The sequence below is a fragment of the Seriola aureovittata genome, chromosome 6 (genome assembly GCF_021018895.1).
Source record: "Seriola aureovittata isolate HTS-2021-v1 ecotype China chromosome 6, ASM2101889v1, whole genome shotgun sequence".
Taxonomy (NCBI): domain Eukaryota; kingdom Metazoa; phylum Chordata; class Actinopteri; order Carangiformes; family Carangidae; genus Seriola; species Seriola aureovittata.
In genome coordinates, this window is record NC_079369.1 from 3,047,436 (window position 1) to 3,066,049 (window position 18,614).

An 18,614-nucleotide genomic window follows, 5' to 3' on the forward strand; every position below is an offset into this window, starting at 1 on the left:
TGACTGTGCTTCTCGTGCCCGTTTCAAATATTCACTGTGCGCTCTCCTGTCCTCTCCTCAAGCGGAGGCAGATAGTCTGCAGCAGATCTCCCTCCAGACTATAAACGCAGACCCTTTCCTGAAGAGATCGGCCACAGCCGGGACCGGCTCCCCTCCGCCGACCTCCCCCAGCATACTGTCCCGCGGCACCTACAGCAGTGTGCTCAACAGTAACAGGTATCCACGTGGTCGAACGCACAACTTAACGTCACTAATGAAACAGTCAGGTCTTCCTGTTTCTCCAGCATCATTTCCAGAAACTGTCACAACACCAAGGTCCTTTCTTAAAACTATAAATTCTGTCGTTTGTGAAAAGTTTTTATGCTTCTTCAACAACACAAGAGAGATCAGGAGCCTGATATCATGTGACTGTCCGCTGTGCTCTTCAAGGGACAAAGATGCTAAATTCAAATCAAGCCCTTCTTTTTTTTCCTACTAGATTTCTTGTTGCTGTCACTATTTTAACCTTTGTAAATGGTTTTGTTTTCGCTGGTTTCTGGCCTTAAACACGTTCCCATTTCTAAAGAAATGTTTAAATTTTAGACCCAGTGGAAACCTTCCTTGGAAACCTGCAGTGATCAATAGCTTATATGTACCTGTACTAATGCTCATAGTAATCAGGTAGTCTAGATTACTCATTGACTTCAGAAACACTGCACATTTACTGAACCTTAAACATTTCAGATTTCAAAAGAAAGTGTTGTGTCTTAGTGTTTTTACAATATAAGTTAAAGATATGTGAGCGTGGAATAGCAGCCAAACAAGCACCTGGTCTCTCACGACTATATACAGAAAATTTCTGGGTATCGTTTAGATTTTAACAGTACTACTACTTTTATCAATATCGCTTATTTATCAGGTACTTTAACGGTACTCTTATCTGTGATTTTTGTTATTTTGTAAGACAGAAAAAATTAATTTAGACCATAATTAACTTTGCCTTATTATCCCAATTGTACTTAAATAGCATTAGTGAGTAAGAAACTTAAACAGCACTGAACAAATCACTATTATAGACTGATCTTTACTGTGACATTATCTGCACACACAAGGTTCAGTACCACTGTTGTACAGATGACAGTGAGATCTATGCTGTTCAAATACCATGTCATGACATTTTAACACCTGAACCTGATCCAGATTGCTTGTGTGTTTGTGACGTTTTGCAGTGAGGGGCACCAGAAGAAGGCCCCGGGAAATAAGCTGTCTACAGCCACTCCGCTCCCAGGCAAAAATGGGAACCCCACGTTTGCCGCTGTAGCTGCTGGTTATGACAAAAGCCCAGGTAAATATGTAACGACAAACACTGGATCGAAACGTTCACATCGTTCTCACGGTGATTCGTTTACACTAATGCTGTGTTCGTCTCGTCAGGCGGCTCCGGTCCAGGTAAAACTGACAGCCAAGGAAAGAGTCTGGCTCACATGACTTCAGTGGAAAGTGACAGCTCTGACAGGTAATGTGAAGGAAAAGACGAAATATACATCCAGACGTGACGTCAAGATATGACCCCAGTTGAGTTTGTACACTTTTCCCTCCCATAGCTCTGGATTATGGAGTCCCATTGACACGGCCAGCAGTCCAAACTACCATTCTGCCAACTCGTTCTCCGCTTTTGGGCCCAACAATTCCTTCAACCTGACAGGAGGTAACCTGTGTGGCTCTCAGGCTGCTCACAAACAAACAAACACAACAATGTGGAGTAACTGCTGTGCCAGTTTATGGTTGACTGGCTAAAGTGTGTTTGTGTTTTTCTGGTCTAGTTTTCAGTGGAATGAATCTCCCAAAATCGTCTGAGCCTCAGCAGAGCTGGCCTGAGTTCACCACCGTACCCTCCTCCATCTGGGACATACCAAACAGTGACTCCCTGCACTCCTGGCCCAGCAACTCCAGCTCACCCACCGCCCCGACTGCAGTAAGATCCCTTATTTGGTGTCGATGTAGCTCCCAGATCCAACTTCCTGTTCATGTTACTATTGTGAAGCTTCTTCTCTTTTTTTTTTTTTTTTTTTTTTTTTTTGTTTTTGTAGTCACTCCTGGGAAACACCCGCAACCCCTGGTCTACAACCACACCCTTCGGCAGCTCCATTTGGTCTACGAGCGCAGATTCAGCCTTACACCCTTTTGCTCCGACGACCAACACGACAACTCTGACCGATCTGGTCAACAGTTCCGCCCCGTCGCCACCAGCTTCTACTGAGATGAGTCGGACCTACAACCCGTGGAGCATGTGGCGCCCCACCCTGAGCAGGCGTAGCTCAGAGCCCTGGCCTAGCTCCCCTGACAACGGCAGTTAAACGGCACATGATGGCACTTAACAGAGACATGTCAAGGATTTGATATACTCTGTGCGCTGAATTAAATTCTTACTTTTAAACGGAGAATCCCAACAGAAAGCAATGTTACCTGAAACGTTTGGTAGCCCAGTGCTCTAAGTTACCAACCGTGCAATATAGTTCTCTGCAGCTTTTTATTCATGGGGCCAGAAATGCTAACTTTTATTTGGATTTGTTTTAACAGGTGCCCCTACTTTAAAAATGTTGATAGCATGGTATGCTAATACCGATGCAGACATTTTTTGCTGATATAGAAAAGGCTGGTGATGCTGCATTCCTTCTCAAAGATTGAAACATGGCGCAGAGTTTCTGCACAGATCAGTATTAATGTTGGAACAGACATCTTATTTTAAGCCATATCCTGTTTTCACAATCATTTTGCACCTTATTGGTTTCTTATAAAACTTGGTTTGAAAAGTCAAATTTGGATAAATTTGGATTTGAATCATTGCGCTAGACTTTTATTTGGCAGCAGAGATCTTTCATAATCTGACACGTGATTCTTAAGAACACCAATGGCCCAGAAAGCTTCATGTTCCCCATTTTAAAATGGGCTCTGCCCTGAAACTATCAAAGCCTTCTGTGAGAATGAATTGGTCACGTAATAAAAGAGTACTTTAAGTTTGAGGTTTGTATGGTATCCTTTTTTTTTTTGTCAGCAAATTTAAATAAAGGATTTCTGCAAAACATCTTGTTTTTTGTGATTTCATTCCATTTGCATCTACACACTTACACATCGGTGACAAATTAGAGAAAGAGTTGCGTGAATGATGGTGGTGGAGAGCGCTGTCTAACGTCTTCTTCATTTCTAACTGAAGGTCACAGCATCTGATTCACATCATGGTCATACTCATGAAACCATTCGGTCTAAATTATTTAAGTTAAGTTATTTCTCACGCCTGTATGAGCCAGATATCTATTTTCCTCGAATTACACCAAAGATTATTTATTACACGGTTGTCTTAGAGACTCCATTAGTAGCTGACTAAACTTGGCCACGTCACATTTAGACATAACAAACACACTGTGACTCTTCTTCAGCTTATTAGTGCGATCCAGAGCCATCATGCCGCGACACATTGACCCCTGCAGCTCCACACGGACAGGACACTCGATGCTCTCCGTCACCACGCTGCCGTCGATGCAGGCCGCCATTGCATAGGCGTCATAAGAGACGAAGCCAGGTCTGAAGTACACGTCCCTCTTTGTCTTCATAGCCTCTTTGGAGTAGGCCCAGCATTTAGATGTTATGGTCTTCATAAAGCGTGCAGCAGGTGCGTCCTGTTCCATCAGCTCTTCAAAGAACTCCTGCACAGGTGAAATCAGTGAGATCAGAGTAAAGCCAGATAGTCGTTATACACCCTTGTGTGTGTATAGTTCTACTCATCTTACCCATGTCAGTGCGTGTCTGCACGAGTATTCCCATGATGCAATGTGTGTAGGGCACAGAAAGTCTTCAAGGACAATGTGGGCAGACTCCGGGTCCAATGCAAAGTTAAACTCTGCACATAGCGTCAAATTCCCTTTTCCTACAAAGACAAAAGCAGGTTATACGCGGCTAAATGTCTCAAATACAATCACTGTATTCATGTCGTGGAGTTCGTCACCTTCCATGTTTCCACCCATGATGAACAGATGTTTGAGCTTTTGAGGAAAACTTGGATCCAATCTGACGGCCAGAGCCAGATTAGTGAGCGGGCCGAGGGCCACCAGGGAGACCTGTGAGGTTTCAGTAACAGCAGAGGGCGTGATGGATGGTTGTTAGAAATTAATAGTTGTATTCCTCCAGTCTTTCATTATATGCACTAAATTATTATTTCTTTTCTTTTGTTTTCTGGCTGGGAGGTGGGAAAGGAAACTTTCTGTTTTTTTTAGTGTCTGTGTTTTGTTCAAATAAATGTGAAAAATAAAAAAAAGATTACAGACACACCACAGAGAGGCTGGTTCTCACCTGGCTCTGGTTTTCAGACACCAGTCTAATCATTGCATTGACCGCATGCTCCCTCTGGATTTTCTCCTCCCACTGTGGATCTTTGTCTGCGATCACATCTCCGAGTCCATCACCTCCAAAGTGGTCACTACTCGAGTTACTGTCTCCGACCAGAGGACCACCACAACCTCGAAACACTGGGATCTGAGGAACGAAGAGTTCTGCTCAGTGGGATTTGTTGACACAGATTCGGTCCAGCATAATTATTAGACGTCTCCTTCTTGTGAACTATTAAAGCATAAACCCGGCTGCTCATGTTTCCTTATTACAAAATGTCACCATTTTTTAATTAACCCACTTAATCCCACTGAACACAATAGTGACCAATAAAACGTTTCCACTTTGCAGGCTATAAATTTACAAATACAAGTTAAAAGGTACAATATTTATTCTATATTAATTAGCGTCACCTGTTTAGTGTTAATAATCACATGACCACAGCTGTTAACTTCCTGTGTGCATTGAAGTGAGGATGAAGTCGTCAAAGATCTAGAACAAGATTTGTAAAATGTCCCGTATTTTACTCTTTTCCTGTCTTTTGAAGTGTTGATCCATAAGAAGATATATTTGTGGTTTCTAGATGTTTACATTTTCCTGACAGCGTCCTCTTGCTAATATGAATAGCATGGAACCAGTAATGGCCGTTCATAGAGGGTGACGTCAAGCACCCCACCAGCCACAAAACTTCATGAATATTACTATAATTATTAATATTATTATATATTTAAAATGGAAAAAAAGAAGTTGAAGTTTTGCCATTTTAATTTAACTACAAATAAAGCTGTACAGTATAAAATTAACTGCAAAAAAACGCTGTATTTTGTATTCTCTTTCCTGTGGGCCGTGTCCCAAGCAATATTCAGCACTAGCTTCCTCCTGCATCCAATATATGGGTGTAAATGACCCAATAAAACATTGGGATTCATGAGTAGTCAAACAAGACCTCATAAAAGCGACACTGTGTCTGTTTGTCTTTCTCACACTATCAATAATTGAAGCTCATCGTTAGAGAAGCAGAAAATATAAGCCGGTCTGTGGAGAAATAGTGTATTAAAGTAGATCTAATATTTGTGTTAGTAAGAGACAAACTTCTCCATCACCACAATGTGAGTCATTACCTGCTCCACTGGTCCAGCCCAGCAGATGGCAACAACACGACAAAAAGAACAGCAATAGTAGGACAGTGTATTAGACTAAACTGCAGGCTGCTTCCACTTCTTCCCTTCATTACTGCATATTTACACTGCTGCAACGACCACAGATGCTGTAACACCTTAAGCATTAAGTAGAAAATCAGAGTCAAGAAAATATTTTCTTATGTTTATGAAAAATGTGAATTAATGGACATTCAGTATATATGCTGAATTTAAAAAGTTTAAATTTAATTACACATTTTTCTGTCCAAGGAACCTTCTGCTTTTGTGATTGAGTTGGTGGGTAAATGCACTAAGCTAAGCACACGTCCTCAGTGGCCGCAGCCCCACACAGGTGAACAAACACCAGCCACCACAGCAGGTAGCTGCACAATCCAAACCTTCACTTCAGATTTAGCAGATCAGAAAACTGTCATGTAGTGACGCAGGTTGTGTTGGAAGGAAACGACAAAATAATAAATAAATTAATATCAGAAAGTGTTGAACAGTCAATCCTGTATGAATGTAGTAATAGCTTCAGTGACCTTACCCCCTCTCGCTCACAGACGGAGAGAACCCTCAAAACGTTCTGACACACGTTCTCAACTGCTGCGTTCCCAAACACGCAGGTGACGCCCAGGATCTGAATGTTAGGTGCTGCCAGCGCCATCATGATGGCCTGGGCGTCATCTATGCCGCAGTCTGTGTCGATGATCACCAGTTTCTTTGCCATGGTCTTCTGCAAAAGTCAAATTTCAAAAAATAACCCATTAAAATCACATATTTCTCTCGGTTTGAGAAATGCTGAAAACATTTTAAGTTACATATTATAACTTTAAGTACTAACTAAACTTGCTTGTCAATGATTATGTTCTTGTTTATTTATAGAGGAAAAAACAAATGTGCAGATGGAACAGACAGGTGAAATGTTCGGGCATAGACTGATTATGAGACAATGGCTTATTAACATATGATCTGTTTTTACATTAAGATCTTTATTTACCCTTATTCACGTTTAAATATAAACTGTAAGGTAACAAATCAAGGATTAAAAGAAAGAAACAAACAATATTTTGGCGTTTTTGCATCCAACACTAAACCTATGCCCTTGGGCCTTTCTACTGTGTGTACCATGTGACTGGTCTGTACTTGTTTTGTGTCTCCTTGTAGTGTTAAGCATCTCTCTCTAGTCATTTTTGTGTCTTTCTAGCTGTTCTGCATCTTTTTAAAGTTGTTTTTATTGTCAGAAATGTTAAACAGACATTTCAAACAGAGGCTCTGGCTCTAGCAGGCCTCCGGACCTGTGTCAGGAGGGCCCGTCCACTAATCCATCCATTCCAGGGGTCCTTGTACAACTATATTTAATCTGTAATAGTCTTGTTCATTGGGTAATGGGTAATTTCTTTTCTTCTTTTTTTTGTATTAAACTATTGTAAATTCATACAGAACAAAAAAGCAATAAGCACACTCTCCAATATCAATGAATTAGGTAGATAGACAGATAAATTCAACATTATATGGGGTCCTCTACTGTAACATAGCAGTATTATCTTTTAAAGTCAAGTCAGCATACTGAACACAAAAGTTACACAATACTGCGTTGACAGCTAATAAATCATGTCATTTTAACCACTTCCGGGCTAAACATTACTTTAACTAAGTCTGAATCGATAATTTAGTGTCTTTTATTTGTTTTAAGTTGTCAGATATACAGTGCAGTTATCGTTTTTAGCTTTTTAAGGATTAAAGTGAACACACTTACCTCCAGTCTGTGAAGTAAACTTTAAAGCGGCGCAGAAGCCGCTCCTGTGATTGGTTTGAATTGTAGGATCATTTCATTGTTTCCTTACACGGGTGTGTAGCCGCTAAGGAAGTGACATAGGTTTTCCAAAATGAATTTAATAAAATGCAATAAAATGTCTTAAATAAGCGAAATAAAGTTTGTATTTAACATTATCTTTCATTTGAGTGTTTTTATGAAATTACCCTGCTTTATTTGTTTTGTTTGTTTTTTTTAGGACACCCCGTTTGTTACTCGGAATGGTACAGTCCGTTAAACCTGCACAGGAAGAGGATACGGGTCAGGAGGACGGCGTCTCGGGACCCTTATGGTTCATTTTTAACAGGTCCCAGGCTAATGTTCACCGAGGTTTAATGATATGTTGTTAGTTTGACGTTTTGCCAACCCACAGCCCCGTTCAGTCGTGAGACATTGCGCACGGTATGATGGGAAAATTAACGTAACAGCTGGGCGTGTTGACATCGGCTAACTACAATACAGCCCTGATGTAGCTGTGTGTTCATCTGGACCAAAGCGGCTTCGCAGGTGAAATGTTAGTTAATGTTTAATAATAAGAGCCACTTATAATAGGTGACTCACTATAGGCCAAAGGTGATGTTGCCTGATGTTGTCTTATGTCGCTGGAAGTTAAAACAAAGACAGTCAGGGTTGTGACTTTGAAAACCCTTGTCTAAAGATTGTTTATGAGATCAGATGTCCCCCCCCCCCCCCCCCCCCCCCCGAGTTCACAGTGTTGGGACTCTGTGTCACTGCGCCTCCCCTACGTCTTCCCTTTATATCTGTTTCTAAAAATGCCTGTCCTTTCATTCCCAGAGGAGACAGCCATCACTTCAGCATCAGCATCAGCCTCAGCCAGTTCTCTCACCCACACACCATACAAGTGGCAGTTCAATGCCTAATACATCAGAAGGTCAAGGGGCAAACCTATCCGGGCCACCAGAGCCGTCAGGGCTGCAAAGGACCACTGATGGGGAGGAGGACCACGGTCTGCTCAGCTCCCTCGCCCGGGACGCTGCCAGAGTAAGGAGGGCATCGAGCGCCGAGCTGCACCTGCCGTGGACCTGCCCGGTCACTCACTCCCGGGAGAAGTTCTACACAGTCTGCTCTGATTATGCTTTCCTCAACCAAGCCGCTTCGGTGTACTGTCCTCCAAACACAGCCAGAGACGTGGCCCAGAAGAAGCAGGACGACGGGCCGCCGCTGGTGAAGCCCAAATCCTCAGCCGACTTCAGCGCTGGTCTGACCGGAGGGGCCCATGTGGGATCAGACGGGGACTGTGACATGGAGGAAGTGTCCTCTGGAAACACTAAGCCTATTTTGGCCTGGGAGATTGATACAACAGACTTCGATGCTGTGCTTACTAGAAAAATAAGAACAAGTAAGAAAAATCATTCCTCATTATTGAAGTCTTTGGTATGAATTATTCACCTTGACGGTTCAGTCATCACCCAAAGCTGCCATTTCTGTTTTAAACAGGAAAGAATTTGACCGTTTATCTGGTCTTTAATTGCTGGACACTTTAAATCCTGGCACATCCTTTAGTGACTAACACTGTGTTTCAGGCAATACGAAGAAATGCAGCACCAAGAAGATGAAGTCATCAGACAGGCCCAGCCGAAACCTGCAAGACGTCTCCCCTCATGCCTCACTGGAGGAGATCAAACAGAGAAAAGTGCTCGACCTCAGAAGATGGTAAAGTCGCTTTTAGTGCTTCAAAAGTTTTAAAAGAAAAACGCATTAAAGTGAGCTTCACCTTCGCCTGTGGCAGAGCCGTCTGAATCCTTTTCAGTACATAATGATTCATGGAAAAATGAGGAGGCCAAGCGCTCACTGTGTTACACATGCAGGAGGGGGAGGAAACCTGAAGGCGTACTTGAAAATGTAAAAAGAAACTATCACAAAAGAGAGTGCTGTTCCGGCACTTTTACTCAGAGCAAGGACAGGAGTTATATTAACACCTTTATTCAGCATCATCAGGGCAGAAATAATAAAAAACATATTGTTTACAGCTGCTACTCTTTACAGACGAAATACTGCAAATGACAACATCACATATAATTGAATCTGTGGATTTGTGTATTACTTTGTGTGTCAGGTATTGCATCAGTCGGCCTCAGTACAAGACTTCATGTGGAATCTCTTCCCTGGTTTCCTGCTGGAACTTCTTATACAGCACGCTGGGAGCAGGAAGGTGAGCAGCACGTTCTGTCTTCTGTCAGATGTCATGTAGAAATACGGGTCATGTGACACTCAATTCAAGTCAGGTCACTTCAAGTGGGTTTGATGTCCTGAACGCAGCAACGAGAACTCACCTGCTGTAACGTCTTTAGGTAGGTTCAGTGCGCTCATTGTTTTCCCTCCTCGACACAAAATGAAGTCAGATCGCCAATAATCTTTGGACAGATCTTAACATTAATGTTGAGCCAGTAAATAAAAGAAAAGGTTAAAAGATTAAGTCGTTTTTAACTGAGTTTGTCTAAAATCAGCAATTAGTTCTTTGCTTTTTGATACAATCAATTCTACATAAAATTTTAATCGCACCACTTTACAGAAGTGGGAAGAGTTCAGGCACCGTCCTGCTCTGACTGTGAAGGAGAGACTGCAGCGCAGTGTCGTCTGAGCATTTGACAAGTAAGCTACGGTCCTTGCAGCCTCCGCAGCCGTCAGTCAACATGATGAAAAATAAAGGCGATTAGATTTCCCTCACCCTTGAGGTGAGCCCGTCCTTGTTACTACAGCTGCAGATAAACAGCGGTTCACTACAACACTCTGCTGTCTGTCAGTCAAAAAATACAAAACCCTTAAAACAAGTCGATGGTCAGTGAGTGAGTGACTGTTCAGTTTGGTTTTAGTTCAGTTTATTTATTTGTCGGGACGATGCAGTTTAATATAGGTTCAAAACAGGGTGTGAAACTAATGTGTTGCACAAAGAGTTTATAGAGTTTATAATATCGTACAATTAGCTAAAAAATATACACAAGAAGAGTCTAAAAAGAGACGACAACAGCACAACGAGCTACGACTGGCGGGTGGCTGGTGCTCTTTAAGCTGTTTTGGATTTGTTGGCTGCTGTCACTTTCTGATGACTGAACATTTGTCTGTGTTTCTAGTCTTCCACCCATCTCTCAAGAGGAGGCTTTGCATATTCTGGGGTTTCAGCCGCCTTTTGAAGAAATCAAGTTTGGTCCTTTCACAGGAAACGCTACTCTGATGCGGTAAACAAACCGCTCCTTGAGCATGTGTAAATAATCACTGGACTTGAGGAAATGTATGCAGCTCGGTGAAATCAGTGCGTCTGTCTTACAGGTGGTTCAGACAAATCAACGACAACTTCCGAGTGCGAGGTTGCTCCTACATTCTGTACAAACCACACGGAAAACACAAGACAGCAGGAGAGACGGGTGAGTCCCCGAGCTCGCCTGCAGGTCTGCTCATGAAGAGCTAAAGCAAAAGTGATAACCGCTCTGATGTGTTTAGCTGAAGGAGCGCTGATGAAACTGACACAAGGGCTGAAGGATGAGACTATGGCCTACATCTACCACTGCCAGAACCACTACTTCTGCCCAGTGGGCTTTGAAGCCACGCCACTCAAAGCAGCAAAGGCTTATAGGTAAGTCACATCGCTGCAGTTTAAGCCCATTGTTTTCCATTATAGGTGATTATTGTTGTGAATGACTGATTAGACGTTTAGCTCACGGGTTTTCAGACACAATTGAGAAACACAATTCTTACTTGTGTTTGTTTTTGTTCCAATAATTCTTTTTAGGATGTAAACAGGAAGTATAATGTTGCCCTTGAGTCATTTAGAGAGCTGTGGGCTGCAACTTTATTCCCCCCCTCCTTTTTTTTTTTTGCATGGTTTTCTTCACATTTCAGCACAATTAAAAGTATGCTGAATTAGCTATCAGCTGTTCCTGTTTGCACTGGATTATTTGATACTGAAGGAAAATTAAAGGCGACCAGCAGCTTTGCATGAGTCACAGTTCAAACTTGTGCTGAGGGGCAGCACCGAGTCCTCTGAAAGCAAACTGTAAAACTAAGTAATATAACTGGCAGCTTCTCAGATCCATCCGTACACGTTCAAGCCTGAAATATGAGAGTTGACAGCACAGTAAAGATTACAGCAGGACGTCTCTGTTCAGTTAATGTTACGGCCATTACCTGCTTATTGTGTGACACAAGGGGGGATTTAGTCTTTCAATCACAATCAGTGTGTTTGTATCTTTCTATAAATGTCCCTGTATTTATAGGAAACTAAAGTGGAAATGTCTGTCAGGAAATACCAAAGCTAACGTTGCTGGTAAAATGTTGTTCTGCTGTCGCCAAACATCTCTATAGGAAACCTGCACCGTCGGTTATTAGTATGCAAAGAGAATTTGTGTTTGCATAGAAAAACTGCGTTTTCTCGAGGCGGTGACAGGCGGAAACTAACCAGACGTTAACCATCCAAGTTTAAGATTTAACAAGCTGGCAGGTGCGAAGTATGTGAATTTGTTAAAACAGTGATGTAGATAAGTTACATACGAGGCATTTCAGCCACTTCAGGAGCAGTGTCTTTGGGCTTTGTAACTCTGCAGAACTTTTTTAAACGATACAGGAACAACACACTAAAGGAAAGACAAAAACCCCAAAAGTGTAATATGTGCACGGGATGATTCTCAGGCGAGTTATTAGGAGCATCTTTCCTCTATGATTTCTAAGCAGCTTTATGGATCTTTGTGAAATGAGGGATATCATCATGTTCAACTATCCGTATAAAATCCAAAGATATTTCCTTTCATAATGATATGAAACAGAAAAAAGCAGGAAATGATGACGCTGGAACGAGAGAACGTTTACAATTCATATTCGCGTGGAAATGGAAAAAGCGATTAATCGACTTCCAAAATAGTTGCTGAATATTTTTCTATTGATTAATTAATCAGTTAATCAACTTGTTTCAGCTCTAAAGAGTTTATAAGCTGATGAATGTTCTCTGCTGTGCGAAGGGGCCCTCTACCCACAAATGAAATGGAGCATTGGATCCTGATCGGGGAGCCCAGCAGGAAACACCCAGCGATTCACTGTAAAAAGTAAGTTCTGTTTCTGTGCACTACCTTTTTTTTAATCAGCACTGTTGTTCAGTGGAATAATATTAAAGCTCTCCTCTCAGATGGCTGGACATCGTGACCGACCTCAACACACAGAATCCAGATTACCTGGACATCCGTCACACAGAGAGGGGGATTCAACGCCGCAAGACCAAAAAGGTTCCTCTTCTCACATCTGTCAATTTAAGTGTTGCTCTTTTATGTGAACACACGAGCACTAAAACACGTTCCCTGGTTCACAGGTGGGTGGCAACCTGCACTGCATCATGGCCTTCCAGAGGGTGAACTGGCAGAAGCTCGGCCCCTGGGCTCTGAATTTGGAGAACCTGCGCCACGACTTCCACCACTCCGGCGCGGAGCGAGCCCACGGCGCCTCAGAGGACACGGAGGAGAGGACGTCGAGCAAGCGCCTGGCCCACCTGGGACGCTCACACAGTATGGGAAGCCAGAAAGACACCAGCTGGAAACGCATGTCCAACACTGCGGAGTACAGACAGAAGAGCTCCCCCGGCAGCGATCTGGAAGAAGACATCGCAGACTGAAGAGGTTTATCGGCACATACAGTGGGAGGACAAAGTAACACAGTACAGTAGCCTTAAGATACATTTGAAGAATAAGTCTGGTATTGTTCTGTATTTCACTCTTGTCTGTACTCTCTGACCCCTCTACCCTGTCTGTAGCACTTACACAAGCCCACTGGTTCCTACCGACGACGTAAATCCTTAAAAATGCATCACAAATATATAGTTTCATTTAACTAAAATGCTAAATAATGTCCGAACACAGCTTGGCACTGTAGCTTTTAGAAAAACAATATTCAAAGAGGAGTAAATTGTGAATTTTATTAGGGAACTATTTTCTGCGGTGGATTAATACGCAATCAGCGCTCTAGTGAGGATTTCCTGCAGCATAATACCGGTGCAACAGCGCGTCTCACTGATGTGTTTTTAATATATTAGGACAATAGATACAGAGACACCAGGCTCTGCATACACATGTAATGCTCGTTAGCTGGACACATTCATGTTGGTTGTGGTATTTTGTTAATAACAAGGAAAAAATATAGAATATCACCAGACTTCTCCTTTAATGTTGCTGAATTAACGTCACATTTAGATTCAACCCAACTGTCACTTTGAGGCCGTAACGTAGTTCACAGTGTTTTTTTGAAGGTGGTTTTGGTCTCCTGTTCCTCTTTGATGGTCCTCGCGATTTTCGAAAGATTTTCTTTTGGCACATTTATGTCATTAGACTGCGACTGATGCACCAGCACAGTGACACAGGCAGCTACACAAGTGAGCCATATTGAATTGATTATTCTTTAGAGGTGAGCAACAAGTTTTAATCGTGATCTGACTGTTACTGTTTTTGTAAGTCGACCTTCGAGGCAGCGATGCGACACCTTTGCAGGCGCACAGAGGACAGATGTTGCTGTCTGGATTGCTTGAGCATCAGTTTCAAATGTTTTAAGTCTCAAAACTCATGATGACATATTGCAAACAGAAGAAAACTTCACTGACGAGGGACAGCAGACGTCGAACTATGGCCTCAAACATGGAAGTTGACTGAATCAAAACTTACAGAGTTTTTGGCAACGTGAGCTTCAAAGGGCCGCCACACTACAAGGTGTTTCTTTTAATTTGTCCACCCATGTATTTCAACCAAAAGTGGTAGTTTAGGTGTTCTTACATATTCTAGTCACACCACAGGATTATTTTCATGTCATCGTAATACTAATCACAAACATGTGTCTCTGAATTAAAGTATGTTTATATCATATCATCTTTACCTGACTGCAGTGATACTGTGAGAGTGCACATTACATTCAACTAGTGCTGTCTAGGAAACACACAACAAAGACGCATTTGCTGTAAATTCTGTTTAACAACACACACACCTCCACACTTCATTGTACAGGTACAGTAAGTGGGCTTGTGTTGCGCCTGACGTACAGTGGTTAGTTCAGTGGAAATAGCGTCCAGTCAAAGTGTTGTGAAAGCAGCTGACATGTTGTTGTGCTTAGTGAAACCTACAGTGAGACTGTTGTGTAGATGATCCCAGTTTTTAAAAAGACAGGAGCTGTACAGAAGATGATCGTGGAATCCTTCATTAACCCGGAAACAAAATGTGAACCACAGAAAGTGAAGACTGCATGGTTTAGTTTCATGTTTATTTACACACGAGATCTGTTCTCACACTTTTGTTCGCACCTTTGTGCTGCCATTTGTCCCTGACCCAACACAGATGTCTTTGTGTACTCATGTGGATTTGATGTAGTGGTTATTTATTTATTTTACAATAAATTAAGATTTTTATAAGCTCCTGGAACAGACGTCTTTCTTTACAACAAGCATTACATTTTCCGTCCAGTCACACTGCAGAGGCTGGAGACGTGCAACTTCCTTTTAACTGCTGTCGTAACTCTGTTATGTGTGCAGGTCCAATACGGCAGCAACCTCCTAATGGACAAAGACACTCGTCAGAGAAAAGCACTGAAAAACAAAATGAGGACAGAAGAAGAGAAAACAGTTCATCTTACCGATCAAAGCAGCTCCTCGCTTCATCCACGTACGACTGAGTTCAGGTATCGATGCTGATTTTTTCACTGGTGTTAACCACCTTCGTATGAAAACAGGAACAGAGTTAGTTGTGTGTCTCTCACAAATCTTGTCACACGTGAGTTAGGATGAATAAGATTTCAACAGATAAGTCCCCATATTGTCCACAATATGTAAAAGCAAAGAAGGAACATTTACGCATCTTTTGTGGCAGTATTTCTTCACATTGTCACTTTTTGAAATGAAACCACTGCTCGACATCGCGGTTAAGTTTAATCCATGTCTGTGTCTTTTAAAAGTCACATTAGATCTATAAGAATAATAAGAATAAGAATTATAGTTCACTAATTTGGAGGGGAAAATGTTCCTCCAACATTTCAGTTATTCCACAATCAAATATCAATTTTTTGCCATTAGAGACATTAACTAGAGAATTTTATCCCGCCTTTCTTTCACATTTGAATATATATATTTTTAGTGTTCATGTGACCAGCTACTGTAATTTAAGTCTGAAAGGAACTTAAACTCTGCTTTATAATTTTATGTGGAGAGATGTGTCAGTGTGTTTTCAGTCTCTCCGTCGCCAGCTTGAAAAAAAAAATACAGTACAGTGTTTTGTTGAAAAAGTTGACATGTCACATCTGTTGATAAAAAACACAGTAGCTATTAAAGCTGTGACTTTATTACTAAACCCCCCCACCACCACCACCACTCACCCCCTCTCAGCGTCCCAGTCTTCTCCACTGTTGGGGTACACCACCCAGCTCATGTCTGGGCTCAGCAGGGACCCAGCAGACTCCAGCAGCGGCTCCACCACGGCCGGACAACAGCAGTTGACTCCTACAGCGACCAGCTGTGTGCATCTGTGAGCCATCTGCACTGCATCTGTGAAGGGGCTGCCGTCTGATATACACCTCCCATCCTGACAGAGTTGCTTTTTTACAAACGTGAGTCATTTTGATAAACTAGTGGATCAACAGTAAATGTGCTCTTCACGTGCAATGGTTACCTTACAGGAGAAGGAGAGCCAGGCTTTAGAGCTCGGGAACTCTCTCAGCAGCTCCACCAGAGCCTCCGCCTCTTTCAGACTTGGGATTGTCTCAAAAGCAATGAGATCAGCTCCTGCTGCTGTTAAGCAATCAATCTGAGGCCGGTGCCAAACTTTAAGCTCCTTAGAAAACAAAGACATCTCTGATAATCAAGTAATTACACCAGGATTAAAATTGAACTCATCAAAAGCAGGTTAAAAGTCCAATGACAAGCAATATAAATGCTTTATATAATAAATAATGACTTTAATGTGGAATCAGTATGAGTGTGCTGAGAGCCACCCACCTCTATACTCATCTCCTCTGCATAAGACCCAGTGTACTCTGAGCCGTTGTGCAGAAAAGCCCCGTACGGTCCAACAGAGCCGGCCACCAAGGGATGTCTCTGCCCTTAAGAGATAAAAAAAAAATAATCAAAACACATTGAAATAGCATCACAGAGATAGAAATCAAAGAGTGTGTAGTTCTGTACCTGTCGGACGACTGTCAGAGACAAATCTCTTCACTGACTCTTTGGCCAGTTGAACACCAGACATCAGCAGCTCTCTGGCGCATTCAGAGCTCACGTCCAGGTGAGTGATGAATCCTGTAATACTTGCCTGGTATGTAGCTGTGGTGATGACATCAGCTCCACTAAGGAGGAACCTGTGGCCAAATGAAAAAAAAAATGTTTTCTGCACTTTATTATCGTTTCTTCACATCCACACTCCAGATATTTTACACGGACTTACCTGTAATGAGCATCTTGTATGGCTTTAGGAGTAGTATGCAAAAGCCTGGCGCTCCACAGCGGATCTCCCTAGTTGTTGGAGACACACATGACACAGACATTTCACCTTTCAAAATAACGTGTTTGACTGATATAAAAATATTATATCAGATTCCTACTTGCATTTGAAAGTGATACAGGGCATCATACACCTGTAAAATGTCTCAAAAACATTAGTTGCCAGTGCATCACAAGCATGGTGATTATTTATTGTATGTAAACAACATGTGAAACTTTATATTGGTTATATCCCAATATATTCACATAAAATATATGTGGTATATTCATATTATGTCGCAGTAACCTCACTAACATAAAAGTGTACTCTCCACAGATCATGCACCAGAAGGTAAGAGTGCTGAATGAGGCATCTCAACCCCCCACACAGGACTAAAGGGCACGTGGCCTGTGGCTCCACCCAGTGCATTCAAACTGCATCAACAGCAAAAGCATGAAGATCTTTTCCCAGAGGTGGAAAGTAACTAAGTAGGCTCCATCTCCTAAAGTACTATAGTTAGTCTATAGTTACTGTAACTCAGATTTGTACTGGAGTATTTTAATTGTTATGTTCCTATATACTTTTTCTCCTCTACATTTACTAGATACTTTACAGATCAAGACATATAATGATCATATATAGTAAATTAAATCACCCAACTGTACATAAGATGAGTAATATTAGTTTTAAAGCAGCCGGCTACAACACTAAGATGCATCTTACATGTTACTGCATCAATAATAATAATCCGGGATTAATTAATTTTATATTTATTTTTATTTTTGTACTTACCTACAAGATTTTGGCCACAGGACTGACACTAAAGAATATTTAATTGTGGCATTTTTAATTTGACTTTAGTAAAAGTTCTTCACCTCTGCCAATCTCATAGTTCATTTCACAATATTATTATCAAACCACAATAATATATTATGACCCATGTCTGTCTTTAGTTCCCCCATCATTCGCCAACCCCCTGGAAGCACAGCTCTTACGGCTGGTTAACGGTCAAAATGACGCACTTTTAATTTCAAGCACCTGTATATTATAGTCAGTTAGTTTAAAGCAATTTCAGTAATAGTTCAGTTAGTTTTAGACAAACTCCCAAGCACAGGTTTTAAATATATAAAGTGTATTAGCCTATATTTGAATCACATAGTTAAGATGTAGCTATGAGTAATTTTATTGGTGCTAATTGCATGATTTAAAAAAAAAAAAAAGAGACAGGTAGTCATTGACATTAAGCTGTGCAGTGTGGTCGAATAGAGACCCAAGTTAATGGTGTGAAACAGATTACTGTATTTTTAATTATTTTTTATGCCTAACCTGTAAATTAGCTCCTTGTGCTTCCAGTTCAGTTGCTAGTCCACCATCCAGGATCAAAGGTCCATTATCACTCATATAAGGTCTTAGACGGGAACCCATGGAGAAACACTTTAATTACGAGGCACTGACGTTATGTCCAAGACTTTGTTCACACTCAACACACAATAAATAAACTGCTACTTGACAGTATTATATAGTACATGAAATACTTCAGGTTATTTTTCAGACTTGTTGTTGTTCCGGGTTACAGAGAAGGTTCAAATGATGCGTTTAAAGCCGCTCGAAACTTTAAATATTAGGGTGATTCCGACCTCCAGAATTCCGCAAGGCCACCACAAGATGGCGCATTACACAATGACTGCAATGATTCAGAATCAGACGGTGTGTGGTATTGTACAGACCAGCTCATGAATGAGTCAGTTCTTGTGACTTCTGTCGCTGAAATGAACAAGGCTACAGCACCATTCAGCCAGGCCTTCTCCAGATGTGACTTTAACCGTACTCGTCTACCTCATTCACTTACCC

At 41.7% G+C, this 18,614-nt stretch overlaps 4 protein-coding genes across 9 annotated transcripts in view; 2 read left to right on the plus strand and 2 right to left on the minus strand.

The window, feature by feature from the left end:
• Window positions 1-3,064, plus strand: part of tmem131 (transmembrane protein 131) — a 27,439-nt gene extending 24,375 nt beyond the window's left edge. For all 4 annotated transcript variants that reach the window (XM_056378629.1, XM_056378630.1, XM_056378631.1 and 1 more), the window contains exons 36-41: window positions 63-216; window positions 1,209-1,324; window positions 1,414-1,495; window positions 1,584-1,687; window positions 1,803-1,954; window positions 2,070-3,064. In XM_056378629.1, the coding sequence (XP_056234604.1) occupies window positions 63-216; window positions 1,209-1,324; window positions 1,414-1,495; window positions 1,584-1,687; window positions 1,803-1,954; window positions 2,070-2,336 (875 nt within the window). In that variant the 3' untranslated portion in view covers window positions 2,337-3,064. The remainder of the gene's footprint in view (window positions 1-62; window positions 217-1,208; window positions 1,325-1,413; window positions 1,496-1,583; window positions 1,688-1,802; window positions 1,955-2,069) is intronic.
• Window positions 3,065-7,316, minus strand: si:ch211-201h21.5 (uncharacterized protein LOC555526 homolog). Its single transcript, XM_056378633.1, has 6 exons — window positions 7,261-7,316; window positions 6,049-6,237; window positions 4,327-4,509; window positions 3,983-4,094; window positions 3,768-3,904; window positions 3,065-3,683 (listed from the first exon to the last, which is right to left on the minus strand). Exons 2-6 carry the CDS (start codon window positions 6,229-6,231, stop codon window positions 3,318-3,320), a joined length of 981 nt encoding a protein of 326 aa, XP_056234608.1. The 5' UTR covers window positions 6,232-6,237; window positions 7,261-7,316; the 3' UTR covers window positions 3,065-3,317.
• A 255-nt stretch (window positions 7,317-7,571) lies between these two features.
• On the plus strand, window positions 7,572-14,707 carry LOC130171420 (basic immunoglobulin-like variable motif-containing protein). 2 transcript variants are annotated; one of them, XM_056379434.1, is made up of 10 exons: window positions 7,572-7,831; window positions 8,113-8,677; window positions 8,862-8,991; window positions 9,395-9,490; window positions 10,410-10,514; window positions 10,606-10,700; window positions 10,777-10,909; window positions 12,288-12,371; window positions 12,452-12,548; window positions 12,632-14,707. In XM_056379434.1, exons 2-10 carry the CDS (start codon window positions 8,191-8,193, stop codon window positions 12,929-12,931), a joined length of 1,527 nt encoding a protein of 508 aa, XP_056235409.1. In that variant the 5' UTR covers window positions 7,572-7,831; window positions 8,113-8,190; the 3' UTR covers window positions 12,932-14,707. The 2 variants fall into 2 exon arrangements, with proteins under 2 accessions (XP_056235409.1, XP_056235408.1); XM_056379433.1 differs by having other exon boundaries at window positions 7,572-7,824.
• Window positions 14,541-18,346, minus strand: zgc:172121 (uncharacterized protein LOC337599 homolog). 2 transcript variants are annotated; one of them, XM_056379439.1, is made up of 8 exons: window positions 18,090-18,346; window positions 16,728-16,795; window positions 16,469-16,641; window positions 16,283-16,386; window positions 15,957-16,115; window positions 15,664-15,869; window positions 14,929-15,008; window positions 14,541-14,848 (listed from the first exon to the last, which is right to left on the minus strand). In XM_056379439.1, the coding sequence occupies exons 1-8, from the start codon at window positions 18,186-18,188 to the stop codon at window positions 14,760-14,762; spliced, it is 978 nt and encodes a 325-aa protein (XP_056235414.1). In that variant the 5' UTR covers window positions 18,189-18,346; the 3' UTR covers window positions 14,541-14,759. The 2 variants fall into 2 exon arrangements, with proteins under 2 accessions (XP_056235414.1, XP_056235413.1); XM_056379438.1 differs by having other exon boundaries at window positions 15,957-16,118.
• Window positions 18,347-18,614: the final 268 nt, after the last annotated feature.

Coding starts and splice junctions, on each gene's coding strand:
- LOC130171420 (XM_056379434.1), top strand. CDS start 8,191: ATGCCTAATACATCAGAAGGTCAAGGGGCAAACCTATCCGGGCCACCA. Junction 9,491..10,409: donor AGCACGCTGGGAGCAGGAAG/GTGAGCAGCACG, acceptor CTGTGTTTCTAG/TCTTCCACCCATCTCTCAAG. Junction 10,910..12,287: donor AAAGCAGCAAAGGCTTATAG/GTAAGTCACATC, acceptor TGCTGTGCGAAG/GGGCCCTCTACCCACAAATG.
- zgc:172121 (XM_056379438.1), bottom strand. CDS start 18,188: ATGGGTTCCCGTCTAAGACCTTATATGAGTGATAATGGACCTTTGATC. Junction 16,119..16,282: donor CAGAGGAGATGAGTATAGAG/GTGGGTGGCTCT, acceptor TTGTTTTCTAAG/GAGCTTAAAGTTTGGCACCG. Junction 14,849..14,928: donor GCGAGGAGCTGCTTTGATCG/GTAAGATGAACT, acceptor TTTGTCCATTAG/GAGGTTGCTGCCGTATTGGA.
- si:ch211-201h21.5 (XM_056378633.1), bottom strand. CDS start 6,231: ATGGCAAAGAAACTGGTGATCATCGACACAGACTGCGGCATAGATGAC. Junction 4,510..6,048: donor CCGTCTGTGAGCGAGAGGGG/GTAAGGTCACTG, acceptor TTCGTTCCTCAG/ATCCCAGTGTTTCGAGGTTG. Junction 4,095..4,326: donor TGTCTGAAAACCAGAGCCAG/GTGAGAACCAGC, acceptor GAAACCTCACAG/GTCTCCCTGGTGGCCCTCGG.